Source organism: Mustela nivalis (genome assembly GCF_964662115.1).
Source record: "Mustela nivalis genome assembly, contig: HAP1_SCAFFOLD_1091, whole genome shotgun sequence".
NCBI lineage: Eukaryota > Metazoa > Chordata > Mammalia > Carnivora > Mustelidae > Mustela > Mustela nivalis.
This window is the reverse complement of record NW_028135573.1, coordinates 1-23,657: the sequence shown is the minus strand read 5'-3', so window position 1 is coordinate 23,657 and position 23,657 is coordinate 1. Positions and strand designations below refer to the sequence as shown.

The window sequence follows — 23,657 nt, the reverse complement described above, 5'->3', positions numbered from 1 at the left end:
TGGGCTGCTACTGGAAATTTAAAATAAGTGTAAGGTCAATGATTGTGTGTTTTTCAAATCGCAGGTTATGATGCCTTTGTGTGTCAGGAAATCATGTCAATGGATCAGAACTAGAACTTCATTTAGGTGAAGGAGAATTGAGTCCAAAATGTCGGCGTCATTACAAGTAAGTGAGGGTTGTGATGTGAATGGTATTTCTAATTATGGATCCCAGTAGAAAAGTTTGAGATACATCAGGGCAGGAAGGGAAAGGAAATAATCTTTAGAAATGAAAAGCCTAGGGGGGCATGGGGTGGGATGGGCAGAAAGGCTGAGGGAACCCACACCCCGTGTGCACACCTAGACCCCGTTTGCTCAACAAGGTTTGGCAAGTCCGCGGTGTGCCCTGTGCAGCAGCGGGAAACGAAGACAGTGTGGCAGGACTTTTTCTCACGAGTTTCACATATACCTGGAGAGGGTGAGAAGTACGGGCAGCTCCGGTCCTGACAGAGCGATTCGGGCAAATGTACCGAAACTGGTTTGTAAGCAGGAGGAAACCACAGTTCTCAGATTAAGGGATGTGTTAAGATTTCTCTCCTTTTGGGCACCTGGGTGGCTCAGTGGTTAAAGCCTCTGCCTTCGGCTCAGGTCATGATCTCAGGGTCCTGGAATCGAGTCCCACATCGGGCTCTCTGCTCAGCGGGGAGCCTGCTTCCTCCTCTCTCTCTCTCTGCCTGCCTCTCCATCTACTTGTGATCTGTCTGTCAAAAAAAAAAAAAAAATCGTAAAAAAAAAAAAAAGATTTCTCTCCTTTGGACAAAAAGACTAGCCTAGATTTTATCCTGAAACATTTTCCTGTTACCATCTTCATAATCTTCATATCCTTTTTTTTTTTTCTCCTCCTTTTTCTTCTCAGTCTCCTCCCCTGTCCTCCTCCCCTGCTGGGACCCCCATTCCGAGCCAATGCTCCAGTGGGTTTAGGAGCTGATTCCCAGCGACATGGCCTCATCAGCTCTGCTGGCTTCCTCTCCTCCGGCTCCGGACCCCATCGTGCTGACCTTGGGGAGTCCCCGTGCCAGCGTGCCGGCTCGGCCGTACCTGCCACACTCTGCCAGTCCTGGGAATCCACGAGTCCAGGGAATTCTCCCTCTTCCGTACTCCCTGGATCTGTCTTCCTTCTCTCGCTGCCAGATTTGTGGCCTCCTGCGCCTCCTCCCCGGGACTTGCCTCCAGTCTGGTTTCTTGGCTTCTATTCTTGCGCGTCCTGCGCCGTTTCTCCCAGGAGGTGCCCTGCAAGACACGGGTGGGGCCGGGGCGTGGGGACTGAGGTCGGCCTGAGCCCTGTGAGCCGAGCCGTGAGTCTTTGAAGAGAGGCAGCCTTCCCCCTTCTGGAACTTCATCAGGCCCGAGAGCTGCCTTTCTGGAATTCATCTGTCCAAGTGGGTCATTATTGCATGATTTGTGTAAAGCTCCCTGCATGCTGGCTGTGGTCACCCTTGCACGTGCTGGTGTGACAATACCGGCTCCGCTGACCTCCGTGTTCAGAGGGACACTTCTCTGGCTCCGAGAGGCTCTGAGGTCAAGCCCGAAGTCTTGAGCCTTGTCAGGGTAGAGCTCACAGGTGTTCTGACGATCTACCACAATGTAACGAAGATTTCCAGAGCAGAGTGGCTTGCGGTGGGCAGGGTGATGCTCCCCATGGACACCCACGAATTGCTGGGACCTGTGAATGGCACGGACCCAAGGAACGTTGCAGACGGGAAGGTTAAGGACTCTGAGACATGGGGATGATCCTAGTCACAGGAGTCCTTGAAAGTGGCGGGGGAAGCAGAGAGCCAGAAAGAGAGGTGACATGTCGGACGGCCATGCCTGACGGCTCCCACGAGCACGGCCGCCAGCAGCCTGTGCGAGCCAGACCGGCCACCCGCTTCCAGCCCGCAGGAAACAAAGACCCGGGTTCCGCAAGCTTCCCGGAGAGGAATGCAGCCCGCCATCGCCTGGATTTCAGCATGGGGAGACCACAGCTGACTTCGGAGCTGGGCCCCAGGGTGTCCCCAAGAACTCCAGCCCGCAGGGCTTGATTGTGTCCTGAAGGGCCCGCTCTCGGGACCGGCTGACGCTCCTCATCTGCTCATGATGCGCTCGGAGCTCAGCCGAGGCTGCTGCCCAGGGTGCCCGGGCCTCTCCTTGAGGCTTGGTTTTCTTGCAGTCCAGTCACTGAGTTCTCCGAGGGAGCTGTCCAGGAGGGAGCTTTCCAAGACACCCGGTTAGAAGCTGCGAGAGTCCTTATGAACTGTTGCCTGAGGGACAGAGAGACCACAAGCAGGGGGGACACCAGGGAGAAGCAGGCTCTCTGCTCTGCAGGACTCGATTCCAGGCCCCTGGGATCATGACCTGAGCCAAAAGCAGATGCTTAAGGACTGAGCCCCCCAGGCGCCCTGGCAAGAAAGTTTATTGTCTGCAGACCTGAGAGCAGGCAGCTCATGGGACAGAGAGCTGCCCTCCCTGGGGTTTGGGCTGCTTTCTTTCATGAATAGCTGTTCACGAGGGGGCAGAATAGTCATTACCTGAGATGAGGGATTTCTTGAAAACAAGCTCACATGCTTTTCTTCTGGTTATTGCCCCCCCCCCATTGGTTAGGGGTTTCTAATCATGGCACCCTAGGGAGGAGATTTTAGTATGTTTAAAAAAAAAAGATTTTATTTATTTATTTGACAGACAGAGATCACAAGTAGGCAGAGAGGCAGGCAGAGAGAGAGAAGGAAGCAGGCTCCCTGCTGAGCAGAGAGCTCCATCCCAGGACCCTGGGATCATGACCTGAGCTGAAGGCAGAGGCTTTAACCCACTGAGCCACCCAGGCGCCCCGAAATTTTAGTATGTTAATGTAGCACAATCAAGGGAGACGGGAACTGCGGCCTACTTTGCTTCGTCAGCCATCCTGGGCCTGTCTGGGTTAATCCAGTTTCTTGCTGCTTTGTTTTGGGGTGCTGCCAGGACCGGCCTCTGACCTTCCCCACAGCTGGTCGTGGCCTCCTCCTTGCTGGCGTCCTGTTAGAGCCTCACTAACTGTCTTGTCCAGCAGAACTGTCACAGGGTCACTTCAGTGACATTCCATTAGGTGAGCTCAGATCCACTGGGACTGGGCCATAGGGTGTGACGGTCGGGTTAGTCTCCCGGGCTATTACACAACGTAGGTCTCCTTTCTCTCAGCCTGTGCACCTTGGACTCTCTCCTCAGGTCTAGTTGAACCAGTAACTAGTGATTTTCAAGGTTTGGTTTCCCGGGCAACCGGTGTCCTTCCACAGAGGACCTAGAGCTTTCCAAAGTCACTCCATTAACATAACAAAAGCACCCCTGTGGCTCTCCTCACTGAGGAAATTCCAAGGACTGTGGGAGCTCTGCACCAGGAACACCACAAAGACTGAATATATATTTATCATTGTTAAAAATGAAAACCCCAGGCTCCTTATGGTGTCATTTAGGCCAAGTCACCTAACCTGACTACAGTGTTCACCTCCCCCAGAAATGAAAGTCTTAACAGGTCGGTGTGGAATTTTCTGATCTGTACCAAGGAGATAATCTGTCGCATGCGCCTTCTCCAGCCTCACGAAGGAAGGTGAGGTCATCCACCAGTTAAGACCCTCTGGCCCCTTCTCCTCTGGGAAGGCTGACTTCTGTGGGGGATGGGTGGGTGTCTCTCAGGCAGGCTACCTCACTAGTGCCCATCAGGAGATTCTCAATTGATTGGTTTAAGATTCCATTTCTGGGAGAGCCAAAACTGTCCTTAAGTCTTGGTTTGGTGACATGGGGCTTAGCATAACTGACTCCATTTTGGGCCTTTTTTTTTTTTTTTTTAAACACTATCCTATTGTTGGCATTTAGGTTTTGCCCACGGGGAAGGGCAGTGTAGTCGGTTGGGACTGGAAGAAACTTCTTACTCACCTACTATCCTGGGGATTTCTGCATTCTGCCCTGGACCTTTCCCAAAACAGTAAGACTGTATCACATTTTGTAAATGCTGCTATGGAGGAATTGCACTGTGTGAGGACTGTATAATCCAGCACAGATTTGCAATGGGTCTGAACTTCAAGTTTTTTCAGAGACTTCTTACACAAAAACCCGGATGTGAATGTTCTTATCGGATTGGACAAAAGATCTGAAGAGAGATCTCACCAAAGAAGATACAGAGATGGTAAATAGGCATCTGAGAAAGGTTTCAACATCATTAGCCACTAGGGAAAGGCAAATCACAAGCACAAGGACACGCCATTGTCTATCAGAGTGGCTGAAACAGCTCCTGACAGCTGGTGGGGCTGTGGCTGTGCACGTGGCTGATGGGGTCTGAAGCCCTGCAGGCTCTCTGGAAAGCAGCTGGGCAGTTTCTTTAAAAACCAAACATCCAAGTTCCATACCGCCCAGCAGTCGCACTCCTATTTATTCCAGAGAAACGAAGGCTGGTATTTACAAAAATAAAAGAAAACAAGAAAACCCTGTACACAGTGGTCTACAACAGCTTTATTCACAATAGTAAAACTCTGGAAAGCACCCCGATGTCTCTCAGTGAGAGGATGTTCACAGTGGTAAATGCACAGCACAGAACAGGACTCAAGAGGAAGGACGGGAAGCCTGCCCTGGAAAACCTCTCACTACAGTGAGAGCCAAAGCCCACCTCCACATCTCAACAGGGGACAGGCTGGGCGAATCCACTTACACCCCACTCTTGAAACTGCCAAGCTATGGACATGGAAAGCAGATCAAGGTTGCCACATGGGGGAGAGGCGCAGGAGCAAAGTGGACGTGGCTAGGAAAGATCCAATCGGGGATCTGTGATGGTGAAGGATGGGTTTTGTACCTTGACTTTCTCAGAATCAGTATCCTGGAAGTGCTGGTGCTCTGACGTTTGATAGGATGTCACCACTGGGGACCCCGAGGTAGAGGGGGCCTAGTTGAAATCTCTGTATTACTTATAACTGCATGTGAATCTACAGTTATCTAACAATTAAAGATTTAATTGGTTCAGGAGCTGAAAAGGAGCCATTCCTAAAGGGTCCCTACAAGAGGGGGAGAGAGGGGACAGTCCGAGACAGAGGCCCGAGCGCAGAGAAGAGTGGCGGGAGCCGCCAGAGAGGCACAGGAACTGCTCCGGGAGGGAAGCATGCTCTGTGCTTTGCAGCCTGCACACAATTGACTTGAGGACCACCAAGAATCACGGCATTTGAAGGCTGGGAAGTGGAGGGTCCTCTGCTCCTGGGACTGGAAGCCACCCTCGGCGGAGGAGCGACCCAGGAAGGAAAGGAGCGGAGACAAAAGCTCTTCCCGCAACAAGCTTGGTGGTGGGTGGAAGGCGCGTCTGGGCCAGAGTCACGAGGGCGGGACGGGAGGGCTTGTGGTCTGCGTCTGCCGTCCGAAGAGCGACGGTTAGACGTTCCGGACTCCGCAGGCAGGCGGCGGAGGGAGCGCGATCGCGGGCAGCAGGACGCGGAGGGCCCGGGGCTGGGGAGCGCCGCTCCTTCCAGGACAGGGAAGGCGAGACGGATGTGCGCAGAGCCGGAGATGCGCACGCGGGCGGCCGGGCGTGTCCTGAACCCCCGCGCCCCCGCCCTGCCGTCCCCTCGCAGGCACCTGCCCCGCCGCGGCTCCCCGGAGCGCCGGTCCCGCGCGCAGGGGCCTGGGGACGGGGGTGGGGTCGGGACGCCGGTGCGGCTCCCGGCGGCTGGGAAAGCTCGGTGCGAGCGACACCGGCGGGGCCGCGCGGAGGAGCCCCGGGCGGGCGGGCGAGGCCCGAGGCCGGAGCCCGAGATGCGGCGCGTCGGTGGGCGCGGAAAGGCGCTCGCTGCCCCCGCGCCGGCCGCCTCCCGCTCGGCGCCGCCGCGCCCCTGCCCCGGGGCCACCCTCGTGCCGCACAGTCTTCCCGAGTCTTCTCTGTTTGGGAAAAAGGCCGCGCCGTCTCTCGGGTCAAGGAATATTTTCATATTTGTAGGCAGATCCAGTGTTTTCACGGCTCCGGGCTCCAAAAGACGGCGCCCTCCTGCCGAAACCCGGGATCGAACCAGGGACCTTTAGATCTTCAGTCTAACGCTCTCCCAACTGAGCTATTTCGGCTCCGCCCCCGACCCCGCACTAACGCGGATGACTTGGTCGCCGGATCGTTCCACGCACGGCGCGGTGGGTGCTCGCCGGACTCGGGCGCGACGAGCACTCGCAGGCAGCCCAGGGTCAGTCGGGCGGCCTTTCCGCCTTGGGACGCGCCATCCACGACAAACAGGAGGACCGCGCGCCTCCGCGCCGGGAGGCCGCTCCGGGACCTGTCACCGCCGCTGGTCCCCCCGGCAGGGTGGGTGCAGCCCGGCGGGCGCTGGCGGGCGCTGGGGGCGGGCCAGGCGCGTCCAGCCCATAGTCTGCTTCAGAGCGCCGTCTCTCAACTTCCCTGGTGGTCTAGTGGTTAGGATTCGGCGCTCTCACCGCCGCGGCCCGGGTTCGATTCCCGGTCAGGGAAAGGTTGTTTTTTGTTTTTGGTTTTTTTCCTCTTTTTCCCCCTTCGCCGCCAGGCCCGGACGGAGGATCCTGTAAAGACTCGGCCTTCAATTCTGGAAGCGTTAACTCCTCATTTTCACCCGAGGTGCCTTTTGCTTAGAAATTCTCCAGCAGTATTGATATTCCAAGTGTAAACGACCGGCAACGGAGTTACAGAGCACGCCCCCCCCCCCCCCCCAGTGGACCCGAGGGCGCCTGTCGGGCCATCTCAGGTCGGTTGATGGCTCCCCGGGGAATTTCGGACCGAAGCGGCCACCCGCAGGGTCGTTCCTCACCTGGCGAGCACCCACAGGGCGGTTAGGAGAGGAGGGGCCAGGAAGTCACGTGGCGGCGGCGGCAGGTGCGCGCGGGGTCGCCCCGCAGCACCCCCCGCCCCCACCCCCGTCCCAGCCCCGCGGGGTCCCAGCCCAGTCCCGGCTGCCGGGGGCTGTAGCTGTCGGATCAGGGGTCCGGGGCGGGGAACTGCCGGGGGACCCCCGGACGCTGGCTCGCGCGGCTCCAGCATCCCGGACCGCGCACCCGGGAGCGCAGATTGTCACTGGCCGACTCTGTCCAGGCTCCGGGTCCCTGTGCTGCCTGGGTCCCGGCCGAGCGCCCTGGCCCGAGTCTTTGAGACTCGGTCCGTCTAAGCAGGGGTCACATTGTATTGCGTATTTCCTTCTCATTTCTCGTAGAAGTTCCAAGCACGTCTGACCTCTGCAACCCGCCACACAAACACTGTGGTGCCTCTTCACCAGCAGACGGGGACGTGGTTTGTACTTGACCGTATTAAACGAAGCGGCAGTCTCCCGGTTAATTGCACATGCCCTGCCTTCCCCGCCTCCCCACCGCTCCCAGATAAAATTCCTGATTTCCGAAACCTCTGAGCTGGGGCACTCCTTTGTCATCTGGTCAGTCCTCTCCTCCAGTTAGTAACTTTGACACACGTGTAAGATTAAGTTGTCTAAGAAATTTGCCTACTGTGGACCTGGACACTAGCTTGGCACTGAGTATATGCAGGAAACCAAAGTCCACAAGGAGCAGTCTGGTGGGCGAACAGGGCCAGGACCCACTGGGCTAAGATACAGCTTAGGGACATTTCTTTCTCTGTGGAAAAAGAGTACCAGCTTATTAGAGAAGGAGAAAAATCATACAGCTTACAAAGAAGAGTCCCTTGTCTCTCATCTGATGAGCTTTCTGTGGAGGAGTTACCAAAAAGAAAAAAAAAAAAAAGCATTAAGCACACTCAGGGGTCCCATCCAGACTGCTCCCTAAAAAGAGATGTAAAAAGAAATGAAGCAAAGGACTGTTGTCAATACAGAGAAGACAGAATATGGCGGCGCTCAGGAAGCAGTTGCCATCAGGCCTGGAGCACTGCTTTCCAGTGAGAGGTTAGGCAGAAAGGCACAGAATAGCTTCAGTCTATAGGGCAAGCTGACAGACTTTACTGTCTGTAGCTGGCACTGGGTCAGTCTTGCTGAGTGAGTGCGTGGGCTGCTGATACAATCACTTTCTCTCAACTTATGTCCTCATCGTTCTGTACGTTTCCCCCTGAGTTCATCGGGCAGGAATGCAAACACAAGAAAGAGAAATCTGGTTCCTGGACTGATGTCTTGAGGGACCACTGACTCAACACCCAGCAGGAGGGTACTCTTGCTCTGTGTCTCTAAGCCTAACATGGTCACCAAGTGCCTGATCTGTACCAAGCTCTGGCTATCTTGCTCTCAGAGATCCAGAACCCCTGGGAACACGCAGTCCCGACAGCGGAGAGGAGTCTGCTGCTGGGGTGAGGGACTGAGGGAGAACCAGACAGAGCCCAGGCGAGGACAGCAGACACCGCAGGCGAGGAAGGAGGCTCCACCTGGGGATCCATGGTGGAACAGGTAACAGTGAGGCTTTGACAAGGGAATAGGGAAAGGGCTGACAGTGTTGCTTTTGCTTTCTTCATAGAAGATGGTCTCTCCCTAGGAAAGAACATCTGGGAATTGCTACAGTGTCGCAACTAAAGATGACGAGACACCCGTGAATCACTTTGTGACCTTTCACATTACTTATGTATCTATTTATTTGTTTTTTTGTAGCAACACGATCACCTGATTGAGTATTCATCCATCTGTCCTCCCCCTCCCACCTGCTTCCCAAGGAAATCCTGTCTCACTCCAGTCACTGGCTGCTGCACAGGCCACCTTCTCCCCACTAAAAGGAGGGTGGAAGATGGACAAACATGAACCAGTCCCACAGACTGTGGGGCTCTCTTTGGGCTCTGAGTTGTGATCCCGGGGTTGTTTAAAAAATGGAATGGGAAGAGAGAACGCCACAAGCAGGAGGTGAACCGGTCCAATGCCACCGACTCTACACGCACAAATGGTTAAAATGCTAAATTGTAGGTAATGTTTATTTTTAAGCACAATTTAACACAACAAGAGGCCCTGTCCTGGGCTGGGAGTAAGGGAGTTCCTGGCCCTGGTGGGAGACAGTCCCGCCATCCGCAGGGTGCAAAGCCAGGGCCTGCTGGAGCTCCGCAAGCAGCGCGTCAGGCCGACACTTCCAAGGGGCGTCTCTGCTCCCCACGCCGGGCTGTCTGGTCCCATCTGGGTCTGTGCACGTCTCCCGAAGACCGCACTCCAGGAAAGCCCCGCGACCCAACCCAGGCCTCCGCCGCGGTCGGAAGTGGGCGGAGCCCCCGGGCCCTCCGGGCTGCGCGGGAGGAGCTCCGGCCCGAACCCCATCAGAGCCGTCCGCGCCGTTTCAGACGAGGGGGAGGCCTGCGAAGGCCGAACGGGGAGAGCTTTGCGGGAGCGGACCGTGAGGAGCGGGGCGGGGCGGCGGCCCCGAGGACACCCCGCTTGCGGCGTCCGGAACCCCGAGGGCGCGGCCCGGGGCTGCGGTAGCCGTTACCGCGCAGAGCCCCCCACCAGCAGTTCGGGGGCCTGTGATGCCCGCTCGCTCCACGCCCTGAACTGCGGACGGCGAAGCGCCGAGCAGAGACAGCGGCCGCTAACGCGACCGCGACCTTAGTTCTGACGTAAAACGCGCACCGCGCCTGCACGCGACCCAGCAAACGCGACCGGTCACGGCGTCTGGCCGGGGGAGCCCCGCGCCTGCGCAGATGAGACGCGGCGCGCGCGCGGCCAACGGCCTGCGCAGTGACGACAGAAAGGACCGCGCGCGGCCGCCCGGCGGCTCGAGTGGGCGGAGCTCCCGGCGCGCAGTGACGGAAGCCGGCCGGGGTCCGGAAGCGGAGTTCCGGCGGGGCGCTGTTTCCGTCTCTAGGGGGCCGAGAGAGAAGCGCTGCACCGGAAGTGGTAGCGTGGCCGAGCGGTCTAAGGCGCTGGATTAAGGCTCCAGTCTCTTCGGGGGCGTGGGTTCGAATCCCACCGCTGCCAAGGCTTTTTTCCTTTGCGCCCAGGACGGCCGCGTGCTCCGGTCAGTTGTCCCGCAGGGACCGCTGTTTGCGCAGAGGCCGGAGGGCCGCCCTGGAACGTTCAGCTTCAGGGACAGGCCAGTGCGGGGCCGGGGCGGCGGGGGCGCCGTCCCACGGCCCAGAAGTGCCTTCGTGCACGAGGTCCTGCACGTCGGGGGCGGCCGTCCTCTCCGCGCTCGGACCGAGCCGCCCGCGCCCGCGACGTCGCTCATCCTCCTGCAGCCGCCGCCTCACTTGCAGATGGGAAAGCGCCGGTGCTGGGCCGTGACCGCGGACCGCCCCCAGCGCCGGGTCCCCCCAGCCTCGGTGTCGTCCGGCCTCGGGTACCGCCCCAGCGTCCGGTGCCCGCCAGCGCCTCCGTCTGTCGCCGCTTCTCTCGCCCTCGGTGCTTTCTGCGTCCACTCACCTGCTGCCGCGTCCCTGCGACCGTCGTGCGCCGCTCCCTGCCCGAGCAGACCTTGTGCGCACGTGGCGTCTCTTTCTCATCTTCCAGTCCTTAGCCTGGAGGCTGTTTCCTCCTGGAAGCCTTCCTGGCCTCCCCTGTCCCTCCTCCCGGCTCCGGCGTTACCGTTAGGAGTGAGGGGGTAAGGAGGGGTAGGGGGCGGGTATGGAGGAGCAGAGCTCGGAGGACCCGCCCTCACCATGAAGCTCGGAGTCCCGTGCGGTCCACGAGCATTAGGTAAGTTATGGTGCAAATCCGGTATAATTTCTGCCAAAAAAGATCGTTCTCTGTGTGTGGACTTCGAAGTCCAGATTTAAGAGGATGGAGACGTTGGAGAAGAGCACAGGCCGCGCGCTGGCTAGAAGGCGGCCCGTGTGGTTACTGGTGGAGTTCTAGCACCTAGGTTCGGTTCGGTGGGCTGAGGTCCAGAGCCCATGACCAAGGAAGAATTCTGGAGACATCTTTGGTGCAAAATGGTGGTTTGTTAGAGCACGGGGACAGGACCCATGGGCAGGAAGAGCTGCTGCCCAGGGCCTGTGAGGAGTGGCTGGTTATATACACAGGAGTTGGGTAGGTGAGGACAAAGGGGTGTTCAGAAGGGCTATTGGGGCAAAGAAGACTATCAGGATATTGAAGGCCTGGTTACTGTCAAGCCAAGGCCACTTTCCCTCTAATGAGGCACTAACATAAAGACAATTGGGAGTCTCCTGGTGCAATGTTACATTCCTGCTATCAAACGTCCTTGTTAGTGAGATTTAGGTTTAGAAAAAATTTAACTTTATTCACTTTTCCTTCTACCTCAGCCTCCTCTAGTTTTGTTTAGGGAGGGGAGGGTGATGTTAGGGCTTGAGGAACTGAGTTATGTGCCTCTGGAAATTGAGCTATTGATAAGGTAACTTATTTGTTGTAAATCTCAAGAACATTTGTTAAACAAGGGAGACTCCTGCCTTGCAGGATTGTGATCTCTGCAAGTTAACTATTTGTTTTTCTTTTAGGGCAGCCAGGGGTGCCTGAGGACTGTCACACACATTACCGAGGGGAGCAGGTGGAGAGGGGGTGCAAGGTTCCAGCTCTTGCTTTGTCCGCAGCCAGCCTCCTGCTCCCTCATCAGTTACTGGTGGTGGGATGGCCGGCAGGTCTTCACCGAGTCCGTTTCTGCGTGCATGGTGGGGATCCTTATCATTTCACTCACCAAAACCAATTCTCTGATTCTCTGCAGACACCAACAAATCACACAAAACTGTACACCACTTTATTTATTTATTTTTTTTAAAGATTTTTACTTCTTAAGTAATCTCTACACCCAAGGTGGGGCTCAAATTTATAACCCAGGATGAAGAGGCACAGGCTGTAGGACTGAACCAGCCGGACACCCCAAGTGCAGCCCACGTTAGATGGCATTTACAAGTCCCAGATTTCCCTTACTTCTGACTGAGCAGCTATAAATCCGGGGTTCCAAAGACCCCCTCCTCGCGTTGGATAAGAGGCCCAGGGCAGCTAGGCAGGGGTTGGGGGTTCCGGAGCTTCCATGCCCGCCACAGCTGGGCTGCCTTCCCAGCACCACCATGCCTTCAACATTTCTGAGGCTCTCCTAATTCTGTCACTTAGGTTATTATTATTATTATTTTTAATGGACGGTTTTATCGTGTAGGCATGACAGGTTGTAATCTCCTCTCCCCTCCTGGGAAGGTTGAGGAAGGAGGTGGTGGCTGGAGGTTCTAGGCTTCTAACTATGGCTTGGTCTTTCAGCTACTAGACTCGTTCTGAAAGTGTCTAGGAATCTACCCTGCATGGCCTTGTTAGAATAAAAGATGCTGCTGGCACACAGGAAATTCCAAGAGACATAGAAGCTATGTCAGCAACTGGAGACAAAGACCAAATTTATCTTTCTTATTATTCCACAGAGTCCGGAACTGTCCTTTGTCCTGGGCTGTCTTCCAAAGATAACGCATATAAAGAACAGCCTTGGAAGACAGAGATGGTGTCACGTCTGGTGCGAAGGACTGGGGTTCTGAGCTCCCTGTGCTCAGGCTTCCTGTCCTGGGACACTACCCCGCCATGTGCAGCATCTGTCTGACCCATCGGAGCCACCCTGTGGGAATGGGTGCTTTGGAGGCATCTGCAGGGAGGCTGATAATGTGGCTCCTGCTCTTGCCTGAGAATAAAATGTCCTTTCTCTCTGAAGGGTGGCGGAGTATGTCACTCTGGCATAAGAATTATTTCGAGCTAAAGGCACTTAACAATACAGGTGCAAGAAGGGTGCTCTGACCCTCTCCTTTTTCTTCTGGAAAGCAGGAGATAAAACCCTTATGTGGAAGATGTCCTCCTTATGTACCAAGATGAAAGTAATTTTCCGAACATCCAGGGTAGGAGGTCAAAGCTGGAAGGATTCTGTACCGATCTTGTTAAAATAATTCTTCCTTTAGCCTCCTCATCTGTTTTACTGGTCCACCGTTGCCTCTCTTTTGTTCAACCTCATGTAAAAGCAGTTCCGTTTTGCCACTTTTCTGGATACTCGTTTCCTTCTGAGGGTTCGCTTGTCATGTAAAACTTTAAGGAAGTAAGTTTGTATGGTTTTCTCTTGCCCGTGACCCATGTCAGGCCCCGATGAAAATCCTGAGGTAAGGTACGTTTTTGCCTTCCATCTCTGACCCAGCAGTCTCTTGTGTTCCACGAGCCACCTTGAAACTGACAGGCTAATTAGTTACCTTATAAACACAGTGAAATATCAGAATATTCAGTTCTTGACAGACATATGCTGTCAACAGGCAGAGAAAAGGAGAGGTGTTTAAATTGTTACGAGTTACGTGGAAGTAAGTTACAACTGAAATTCAGGAATTACACCACTGGGAAGGGAGGCAGCATAGGAGACTGCATAAAGCCAAAAAACCATACTCCTATTGTTATTTCCTCTTTGGCTCTTTTAGTCACTTGTCCTTGCTTTCTTTCCCCTTTGAAATTTGAGAGTTGCCCTCTGATGCTCATTATCCCACAACTGATTTCCATCTTTTGTCCTCCTGGTATGATGCATTTTTTCATGCTGAGACATGTCTGAAATTATGTTGATATGGATGAACTACCTGATATTTTCCATTTTGTAAAATTTGAGCACATTGGATTTACTGGTTGCCTTATCTTGTCACTTGATTAGTTTCCTGTCAGTCTTGATATTATTCCCTAATTCTTCAAAATAACAGTGAAACTCCTAAATGCTCTTTTCTATCTGGTCAGTGCATCGGATGTTATTTTTCCCTGGAGATCTTCCGCCCAGACTGCTTCTCCATCATGTTCGTCCGGATCCACTGCACAGAACTGGGGGTTTGCCTTTGATGCCTCCTTCCTTTTGCTGTAAAGTCTGCTTCTTGAGTCCCATCTCTCTTTTTTTAAATTCTTGATTTCACTGATTTGCTTGAGTGGAGTTTATGATAAGATAAAACAAACATGTGAGATAAAATTTTTGAGACCTTTCTTGTCTTTAAAATATCTTTATTTTACCTAGTAATTTATTAATCATTTGATTATAGAAATCTAAGTTAAAATTGTTTCCCTTAGGATTTTTTTTTAAAGATTTTATTTATTTGACAGATCGCAAGTAGGCAGAGAGGCAGGCAGAGAGAGAGGAGGAAGCGGGCTCCCCGCTGAGCAGAGAGCCTGATGTAGGGCTCAATCCCAGGACCCTGAGATCATGACCCGAGCTGAAGGAAGAGGCTTAACCCACTGAGCCACCCAGACGCCCCTCCCTTCGGATTTTGAAGGCATTACTCTGCTGTCTGTCATCTTCAAGTGCTCTTCTTGATTATTCCAATGGTAATTTATTTTCTTGTCCTTTATCTTTGACTTTTCTTTTTCCTGCCTGAAAACTCTGACGTCTTTCTTTTATCCACAGTATCTTATGCAGATGTTTTACCATTCATTGAACCATGTGCTTGGCAGGCCTTTCCCTGTAGGAACGGATTTTCTCACACGATTAGATAATTTCCTGTGTCTTTTGTTCATTTCATTCTTTTGGAACTTCTGCTAAATGGAACTCCTTCTCTAGATTTTTTTTGTCCCCCTTATATTTTATACCTTTGAGAAGATATGCAAGTGTAAACATTTTGAAGCACAATATCAAAATGAGCACTTTTGAACAGATCACTCAAAATGTAGAGCTGCACTGTCCAGTATGGTACCCACGAGCTCCAGGTGGTGAGTTAGCACTTTAAACGTGGCTCACGTGACCGAGGAAGTAAATTTTTAATTCTATTTAAAATTTACATTTAAAAAGAGCATTCTGCATTCTGTTACTGCAAAACTTCCTTATTTATTTTTTTGGTAACATATAATGTATGATTTGTTTCAGGGGTACAGGTCCGTGAATCATCAGTCTTACACAATTCACAGCGCTCCCCATAGCACACACCGTCCCCAGTGTCCGTCCCCAGCCACTCCAGCCCTCCCTCCAGCCCCCAGCAGCCTATCAGAAAACTTCTTAGTATGTTTGGGACAACTTGATTTGTGAATTTATTTTTTCAACTGTAAATTTTATGAAATCCAAGTACGGACCTAAGTATAGTATTTCTAATGAAAATGTAGCTGTAAATGTAGAATACAGCAAAAAATACTTCATTAATATGTTTTTGACTGTATATTGAAATGATAGTTCGAACATAGTGGGCCACTTTGAAATACACTACTAAAGTTAATTTCTTTTCATTCTTTTAATGAGTACCTTTTAAATTATGTTTGTGGCTGGCATTACGTTTCTTTTTTTTTTTTTTTTAAAGATTTTATTTATTTGACAGAGAGAGATCACAAGCAGGCAGAGAGGCAGGCAGAGAAAGAGAGGAGGAAGCAGGCCCCCTGCTGAGCAGAGAGCCTGACGCGGGACTCGATCCCAAGACCCTGAGATCATGACCTGAGTCCACGGCAGCGGCTTAACCCACTGAGCCACCCAGGCGCCCTGGCATTGTTTCTATTGGACAGGTCTGGGCTAGAATATTACTAAGACATTTGCATCAACTTATGTGCCTCTCTCCTATCCCATCACTGTGACTCCTTTTCAAAGGTAACCCCTATGCTAAATTCTGTGTTTACCATTCCTTTACATACACAAATAATGCACTTATGAGTAGCTCTCCAGTCAACGTACGACTTTGTCTTCCTCGCTTCTGAACTTCATACAGACGGCACCACGCTGTGGGGTGTCTCCCGGGCCTTGCTCTTCCTATTCGCACTGTCCACTCTGGACTCACGTTCCTGTGTGGATAACGCAAGTAGGTCGTTCACGATAGTTTCCGTAAGGCATCCATTGTTTCAATATGGCAAAATGTGTTTTTCTACTTAGTGCTGCTGAACAGGGGTTGCTGCTGGGTTTTGCGGTGACGGGCGACAGCTCCGTGGAAGCCCTTGTACGGGCTGTGAGTGCGAGCGTGTCTGGGGCCGTGTCCCGAGGGACGGATCTGTCAGGCGTTAGGGGACCGGTCAGCTTTACGCGACAGCATCCGTTCGCTTTCCAAAGTGGAGTTCCCAGCCTCCACCGGACGTGCGGCAACTTCACGTCCAGGCCAACACTTGCGAGGCCCATTGTTTTCGTCTCGGTCTAGCAGGAGTCTCACGCTGTCACTGCGCCGAGTTCCTTATTAGGGATGCTGGACTCCTGTGTTTAGTCATTGCTGATTTTAAATTTTCTGTGAAGTACTTCTTCACGCTTTCTGACTTTTGGGGGGTTGTCTTTTGCTTATTGATTTAAAGGAATTTTTTTTTGAAGATTTTATTTATTTGACAGACAGAGATCATAAGTAGGCAGAGAGACAGGCAGGGAGGGGATGGGGTGGGGTGGGGTGGGGTGAAGCAGGCACCCTGCGGAGCAGAGAGCCCAATGTGGGACTTGATCCCAGGACCTTGAGACCATATCCTGAGCCGAAGGCAGAGGCTTAACCCACTGAGCCACCCAGGTGCCCCTAAAGGAATTTTTATACAAGGTCAAATCATATTAAACTGCTACGATTCAACCTTTAGATACAACGATTCATGAGACTCAACCTAAAATATGTATTTACTTATTTTTGAGAGACTGTGAAGGGGGGACAGAGGAACAGAGGCAGAGGGAGAGAGAGAATCTTAAGCAGACTCCGTGCTCAGCTCAATGGCTGATGCAGGAGTGGCTCCCCCAACCCCAAGATCATGACCTGAGGTGAAATCCAGGGCCGTGTAATCAACTGAGCCAGCCAGGCGCCCCCAACCTAAAATATTTTAGATGAAAATTATTTGCCAAGTGTGTGTGTGTTCAAAATATCTTTTTTCAAGTCATGAGAAAATTGTATTTTCCTTTTTTTGTGGCGAATTTGATTAAAGAAATTCATTTTAATCTAGTATTTATCAGAAAATTTTCTTTAAAATTAACCTTTTTTGATGTCTTGAGAAATCCTTTCTTACCCTGAAGGTAGAAATATTGTCCAAAGTTTACTCATAGAAGGATAACAGTTTCCCTTTCATAGGTCTTGGCTAGGAATTGCACTGCAAAATAAATTTTAGTGTCAGTTTGTCATTGTCCACAAAAATGTGCTCTGGGGATTTTTACTCAGGTTGCAATGATGGTATTGATCAATTCTGGGAAGAACTTACATCTTTATAACACCGAGTCTTCCCCTGCACCCCTGCACGGACACATACAGCCTTGACCAAGAACAGTCAACTTGGTCTTGAAGAAAAATAAATAGGACTTAGAGATTTTAAAGCTGTGGTAATTAACCAGGTCGGCGCCGTGTGAGGACAGACATTAGACCAAGGGAACAGAAGGAAAGGCCAAGACTTCGAGACATGACCCTCACAAGGCCGTCTTCCACTTGGCCACTGTCTTCTAGAACACCCACTGTGATCCAGACACCCACCGGGGAGACTGCCAGCGGGCTCTCGGGTCTGCAGCGAGAACCCCAGATGCCTAGCTTCAGCTCCGGGAATCTTCAGCTGTTTTCTGAACATATTTTTTTTTTTTTAAAGATTTTATTTATTTGACAGAGAGAGATCACAAGTAGGCAGAGAGGCAGAGAGAGAGAGAGGAGGAAGCAGGCTCCCTGCTGAGCAGAGATCTGACCTGAGCCGAAGGCAGCGGCTTAACCCACTGAGCCACCCAGGCGCCCCCGTTTTCTGAACATTTAAAAATAAACAGCGAGAAAGCATTAAAGAAATTTCAGGTATTTTGCCTTGTGGAAAAAGAAGTGCTTGATTTGTCTTGAAAAATTCGAAAGACTGTTTTGTGGAAAGTGAGTGAAACTCGCTGTGGGGATGGAAGGACACCCAACTGCACCAGGTGTCGAAGCTATAGAACACATCTCTGCTCGTGGGTGGTTCAAAATCTGAAACCTGGATCTTATTCCACTTCTGAAAACCGAGTGAAGTGTGCATTCCCTACTTCCGTTGTGAAGGTAAAGTGGAAACAGTCTCATTGTATCAATGTTCAGAGTGACATATTTCTCAGATTTTGCATTAAGGAAATGAGGTTAAAAATCTCTAATTTTTTTTTTTTTTTTTAAGAGACGGAGGGAGGGAGGGAGAGAGAGAGGAGGAGGAGGAGAGAGAGGGAGGATCTCCAGTAGACTCTCCACCAAGCAGGCAACTCAATCTCACAACCCTGGGATCGTGATCTGAGCTGTAATCAAGAGTCTGACACTTAACCAACTGAGCCACCCAGGTGCCCCCGGGATTTTCAGTGTCTAATTAACAGCCTTGTTGGCTGTGGTTATTTATTTTAATTCCGTCTGTAAAAAATACTTGTAACATTTGAAAGAGAAAGGGTGTCTGTTACGAGATACTGAAAGACTTGGAAAGATAGATGCAAGTTTCTCATACATTTTAAAGAGCATTTCATATGTCATGCAAATAAATACAGCAAGTTTTAAGAAATCAACACAGTGATATTTTGATGTATTTATAACAAAGTGAGATGGGCTTCATGGTCTTTCCATATGTAAATTGTTACTGGGGCAGCGCATAGCTAGATCCCACTTATCTATGATTTCTAAATCTGCCCCGTCCTGTCTTCCTTTCCCATCCCGGTCTCAGCAATTCTGAGCCCACATGGAAAAGTACCATTCAGTCTTTAAGTTAAAACAAAACCAAAACCTTGCTAAAATTGATCAATATTTTATGAACTAAAACGTGCTCCGTGCTGAGCTGTTAACCACACATCTAAGAGATGTGTTGCAAGCGTCTTGGAGGGGTGCAGACCGGAGCCTGGCAGGGCGGGGGTGGGTGGTTATGCAGAACTTAGTAGCTAAGTGATCCCGAGCAGGTTTCATCGTTTTATGCCCTAATTTCCCCATCCTGTAGAGATGTTTTATGCAGTCAACGAGTTGGCACTGCACAGCCCTTAGAAGAGTGGCTGGCGTGCTCCGAGGCTAGGCGACACCTGCCATCATTACTGACTGGCATTCCCGATTGGCAGTGCAGGTGCTCGCCCCAACACTGCCCAGGGCGGTCAGGCTCCGGGGAGCTCAGTCGGGGGCAGCAAGCCGGGAAGAACCAGGCTCGGGGCGGAAGGAGAACAGAAAGCACCAACAAAGCCGGCACCCACAGGGCTGCGGGTCAAACCCCGCCTACGGAGGAGGTGGGACAGGTCCCGGGGAAGGGCCCTTCTCACCCTCCCCAGGCGCGTGGCCTCGCCACCCTCGATGTCGCCTCTTCTTGTGTCCCGTGAGGTTCGCGCTCACCCTGAAGGCTTTCCCGCACTGCTCGCACGCGTAGGGCTTCTCCCCGGTGTGCACCCGCTGGTGCCCGACCAGGGCGGCGCGCTGGCGGAAGGCGGCGCCGCACTCGCGGCAGGGGTAGGGCTTCTCCCCGCTGTGGATCCGGCGGTGCTGCGTCAGGCCCGAGCGGTGGTGGAAGGCCTTCCCGCACGCCTCGCACGCGTACGGCTTCTCGCCGGTGTGGATCCGCCGGTGGTTGGTCAGGTTGGACTTCCCGCGGAAGGCCCTCCCGCACTCGGGGCAGGCGAACGGCTTCTCGCCGGTGTGCAGCCGCTGGTGCACGGCCAGGCCGTGCCGATCGTGGAAGGCCTTGCCGCAGTGCGCGCACGGGTGCGGCTTCTCGCCCCGGCGCGCGCGCTCGGGAGCCCCGCGCCGGCCCCGGGGGCCGCACCGCCCACACGGGTAGGGCTTCTCGGGGGCGTGGGCCGTCGGGGGGCGGCGCGGCCCAGCGCGGCCGCAGCACTGGGGGCAGCCCGCGGCCGGCTCCCGCGCGTGCGTCCGCGCGTGCTTGCGCAGGTCGGAGCTGCGGCGGAAGGCCCTCCCGCACGCGCGGCACGGGTACGGCCGCTCGCCGCTGTGGATCCGGCCGTGCTTGGCGAGGTCCGAGCTGCCGCGGAAGGCCCTGCCGCACTGCCCGCACGCGTACGGCCGCTCCCCGGTGTGCGTGCGGCCGTGCAGGGTGAGGCAGTGCCGGAAGCGGAAGGCCTTGCCGCACACCGCGCACTCGTGCGGCCGCTCGCCGCTGTGGACCCGCTGGTGCCGCCGCAGCCGGCTCGCGCTGCCGAAGGCCTTTCCGCACGCGCCGCAGCCGTGCGGCCTCTCCCCGCCGTGCGCCTTGCGGTGCCGGCAGAGCGCCGACGGGCTGCTGAAGGCCTTCCCGCACTGCGCGCAGCGGAAGGGCTTCTCCCCCGTGTGCGTGACGCGGTGCACACGCAGCTGCTTTCTGGTCTTGAACGCTTTCCCGCACTCGTGACACGCGTGGGGCTTCTCGCCAGCACGGACGCGCCCGTGGAGAAGCGGGAAGGTATGGCCACGCGCGGCACCTGGGCGGGGGCTCCGTGCGGTCAGGGCTCGGGTGCGTGGGGTGCACTTGGAGTCTGCGCTCAAGTTGTTGGCGAGCACCGCCCGGGCCCTTCCTTCCTCGAGGGTCCCCTTCTCCTCTCCCAGCGTCTCCACCCCGGCCGGGTCCCGTGCGTTCTCCGACTTGACATCCTGGGCACAAGCTCCTCCAGCCTCAGGGTGCCCGGACAGGACGCCGCCGACTTCCCCACCCTCAGACACCTCCTGCTCTGAACTTGCCCTCTCAGTCCCGGGCCGGGTCCCGTCCGCTGACACTAAGGAAATAAACACGGCAGATCGGGGAGGGGAAAGGGTGAAGCCCTTGGAAGAGCCCTACGTCGTGGCCAAAGCCCGGGGCAGCTTGGCATAGTGAGAAGTACCAGGATAGCTCGGACTCTGCAGACTTTACCGAAGCCCCTGGCAACCTGCATGTTCCCGAGACTCCCCCGGTGTAGCGAATGCAATTCATTCGCCTGGTCACCCGGGTCAGGAGACTGAGCCACACCCAACCCTCTCCCTCCCTCAGATTTGCTCAGCTGACCTTTCACAAATTCCCCCTGAGACATGGCCTGCGGTCTAGCACCCCAGGGAGCCGTCTGCCCTGCTCTGCAGTGTAGCTCTGCCCACCGGGGTGCAGGGCACATCCGGTCTTGGCTGTCCCTCTCCCAACCAGGCCAGGTTCTCTCTGCTTAGACTCTGGACCCAGGCTCTGACAACAGCCGGTGCTGGGGGGACGGCGCACGGCTCAGGGGAGGGAACATTCTGCCCCAGCCCTTAGCAGCCCAGCAGCCAGCGGGACAGTCTCCCAGGAAGGAGGGACGCAGACCTACCGAGAGGCAGAGGGGTCAGTGGGGCGAGGGGCCTGATGTCTCCCTGCTCTAGCTTTCAGGACATCCCAAATAATAAATTCTCATTGTTTTGCTCACGTTAGCTTGAGTTAATTTCTACTGCCGGCAACCAGAGTTTGAATCTCTTAGTCTCAGCTCAACCCCTTCCTCTCTGTTTCTCCTGCCAGGGCATTCCTGCTCCCTAACTGCCACTCCACCCCCCCTTTAAGTGTCCTTTAACCTGGCTCTCTCTGAATCTATGCTCTACTCTGCTTCCAGATTTTTCTTTCTAAAAATCAAATCCTCTCTTGCCGTGCCTCAGCTTAAGTATCTCAGTGGCACTGCATGATAACCAGCGTGCAGGCCAGAGTCCCAGCTCCGGAATGGGCTCTCCGGGCTGAAATCCTAGCTCTGACCCGTACTGGCTGTGCAACCTGGGAGGGCGACTGCATGCCCCTCAGCGGCTCATCTGTGAGACGGGGTTGGTACCGAAGCTCCTGTGTGTGGAGCACTGCCACACGGACGTGCACGCTTCTGCAGTGTCGGCTGCGACTGTCAGGATGAAGTTCAAAGTCTGCAGTTTACAAAAACCCCTCTGAATCACGCTCCCCACCCCGGTCTCCCGGGGCCCTCTGCTCTGGTCACGCAGCTCACAGTTCATGTTTTCCCTCCTCAACACTTGCCCACATTCCCAGAATGCCTCTCTCCTTCTTCCAGTAAACCATCTCACTTATGCAGCACGCTTAGTTCATGGTCCTTCCCTCCACAGTCATTGGGTCCCAGGTCAGGAATAGATGCTTCTCTTCTGTGTTCCATGTCCCAGGTACATATCTGTGACTCTCACCATCACTCACTACCTGCCTTCCCTACTAGGCAATAACATTGCCGCCAACTCGAGTTCCTCGTCTAGTGCCTGGTATACAGTAGTTGTTCAATAAATGTTTGCAGGATAGCAGGAGAGAGGAGAAAGGAAGAGCAGTTACTGTGATAGGGCAGTTGGGTTGGTCTACAAATAAGGGACGCTTTTTTGAAGGATGGGTAGGGAAACAGTGAATGAGGAGCTGGTACTTGTTTCACAGCTGACCCGGTAGGCAGGTCGGGGAGCGTGAGAGGCAACGCGAGAAAGAGGTAGACCCAAGTACAGAAACAGGGAGGGCTCCGTGGAGACGGGCTGCGGGGAGAGACGAATCTTTCAGAGGGCAATGCGCTATCTAGTAAACACCAGGGGTTAGAAACGAGAGTGCTGGCCAGGAAAGGGGAGAAGTGAGCCGTGTCCATGCAGCCGGCACCTGCCGCTGAGCTAAGAGCTGGGGCCGTGAGGGAACAGAGAAGGGCAAAGGGTCAGAGGCCCGAGGCTCAACGTGGGGATGGTCCTGAGCAAAAACTCAGGCCATTAAAGCAGCGTTCCCTGAGCACTGGGGGGACCGATACCCAGCAGGGAGATGAATTCGCTGAGCTGTTTCTGGGGCCAAACTGCACAGCCGTTAGATCGGTGCCAAGAGGCAGTTAGATGACGACAGAGTAACTGCTTGAATAGTTTGCTGCTGTTCGGCTCCTTTGTGTTCGGGTGCCTGGGCAGGTGGGCACGGATGACCCAGCACCAAGAACATCCTCTGACCATCGTCCCCACGGCACCCAGCAGGAGGCTGGAGCGCCTCCGTCACTCACCTGGGAAGGAGCAGCCCAGGAGCCCCCAGTCCTGCAGATCGCGAACGCAGGGCTCGGCGCCCCGCTCCAGACAGGAGATGAGAGGCGGCTTGGGGCCGGCGAAGCCTGGTTGTGCAGAAGGAATGAGGGCGCAGAGCGGCATGACAAGGGTCCTAGCGCCCAGCCTTGACCCCTCTGCGCGCGCAGGGAAACAGGAAAGAAATGGCCACTGGGGTGGAGAGGGTTCTCAGGGGTCTGGCCCCACGGAGACACGTGTACGGATGCTCACGGAAGAGTTCTCAGGAGGCAGAGGGGGAGACCCCGGGGAACAGCCCCTGCCCTGGAAACGGTCTTGCTCGGGGACAGAGGCGGGTCAGGGGGCCCGGCAGCCGTCGCCCAACAACGCAACAGAAGGGAGAGGGGAGTAGAGGGCGCGGAGCCCCGCGGGGACGTCCTTACCGAGCGAGACCACGAGCCCGTAGTTGTCCAGCATGACGGCCGCGTAGAGGCGCCGCTGAGCGCGGGTCAGACGCCGCCACTCTCCGCCGCTGAAGCGCACGGCCACGTCCTCAAACGTCACCGAGTCCCGAGGCCGCGCGCGCCCGCGGTCCTGCAGGAAACCCCGCGGTGCGCTTAGACGCGGGCGGCCGTGCGGGAGAAGGTTCGCGGGAACGAGAGCCGGTGCCTGTGGGCACCCGGGCCGAGGGGAGAGGAGTGGCCCCAAACGGCAGAGGGACCAGAGGGAAGGGCGCGTCACCCCGCGGACGCTGCTCCGGGGGGGGCAGCCCTGCTCGCGGGCCGGGCTGCGCGGTCAGGAGGGGGCGGGCGGGGAGGGCTGCGGCTCACCCCCGCGCTCTTCGCTCCTGGCGGGGCTGCCCGGCCTCCCTCCGGGGCGGACGCGCGGTGCTGCGGCGCCGGCGGGGCTGAGAGAGAAAGGAGGCGGGTCAGCGCGGCGCAGTTTTACCGAAACCTCCGCCTTCCTCGCGTCCTCCCCGACGTGGAAGCTTCTCAAGCTCCGTTCTCCAGCCGCGGCTCGGTGC

The 23,657-nt window shown here is 54.6% G+C and overlaps 1 protein-coding gene and 3 long non-coding RNA genes across 8 annotated transcripts; 2 read left to right on the top strand and 2 right to left on the bottom strand.

Annotated features, from left to right (window-relative positions):
* Nucleotides 1–8,860: 8,860 nt before the first annotated feature.
* Nucleotides 8,861–12,664, bottom strand: LOC309857701. The gene is made up of 2 exons (XR_014307863.1): nucleotides 12,261–12,664; nucleotides 8,861–10,446 (listed from the first exon to the last, which is right to left on the bottom strand). It is a non-coding gene; the product is annotated as an uncharacterized lncRNA (long non-coding RNA).
* LOC309857699 lies at nucleotides 10,545–12,542 on the top strand. Its single transcript, XR_014307861.1, has 2 exons — nucleotides 10,545–10,595; nucleotides 12,263–12,542. It is a non-coding gene; the product is annotated as an uncharacterized lncRNA (long non-coding RNA).
* Nucleotides 12,665–15,215: 2,551 nt separating the features above from the next.
* Nucleotides 15,216–18,246, top strand: LOC309857700. Its single transcript, XR_014307862.1, has 2 exons — nucleotides 15,216–15,613; nucleotides 16,925–18,246. It is a non-coding gene; the product is annotated as an uncharacterized lncRNA (long non-coding RNA).
* On the bottom strand, nucleotides 18,168–23,588 carry ZNF311 (zinc finger protein 311). 5 transcript variants are annotated; one of them, XM_082750434.1, is made up of 4 exons: nucleotides 23,464–23,588; nucleotides 23,077–23,227; nucleotides 22,639–22,812; nucleotides 18,168–20,418 (listed from the first exon to the last, which is right to left on the bottom strand). In XM_082750434.1, exons 2-4 carry the CDS (start codon nucleotides 23,108–23,110, stop codon nucleotides 18,935–18,937), a joined length of 1,692 nt encoding a protein of 563 aa, XP_082606560.1. In that variant the 5' UTR covers nucleotides 23,111–23,227; nucleotides 23,464–23,588; the 3' UTR covers nucleotides 18,168–18,934. The 5 variants fall into 5 exon arrangements, with proteins under 5 accessions (XP_082606560.1, XP_082606563.1, XP_082606561.1 ...); XM_082750437.1 differs by having other exon boundaries at nucleotides 22,639–22,743; XM_082750435.1 differs by having other exon boundaries at nucleotides 23,077–23,302; nucleotides 23,464–23,584.
* Between the last annotated feature and the right edge of the window lie 69 nt (nucleotides 23,589–23,657).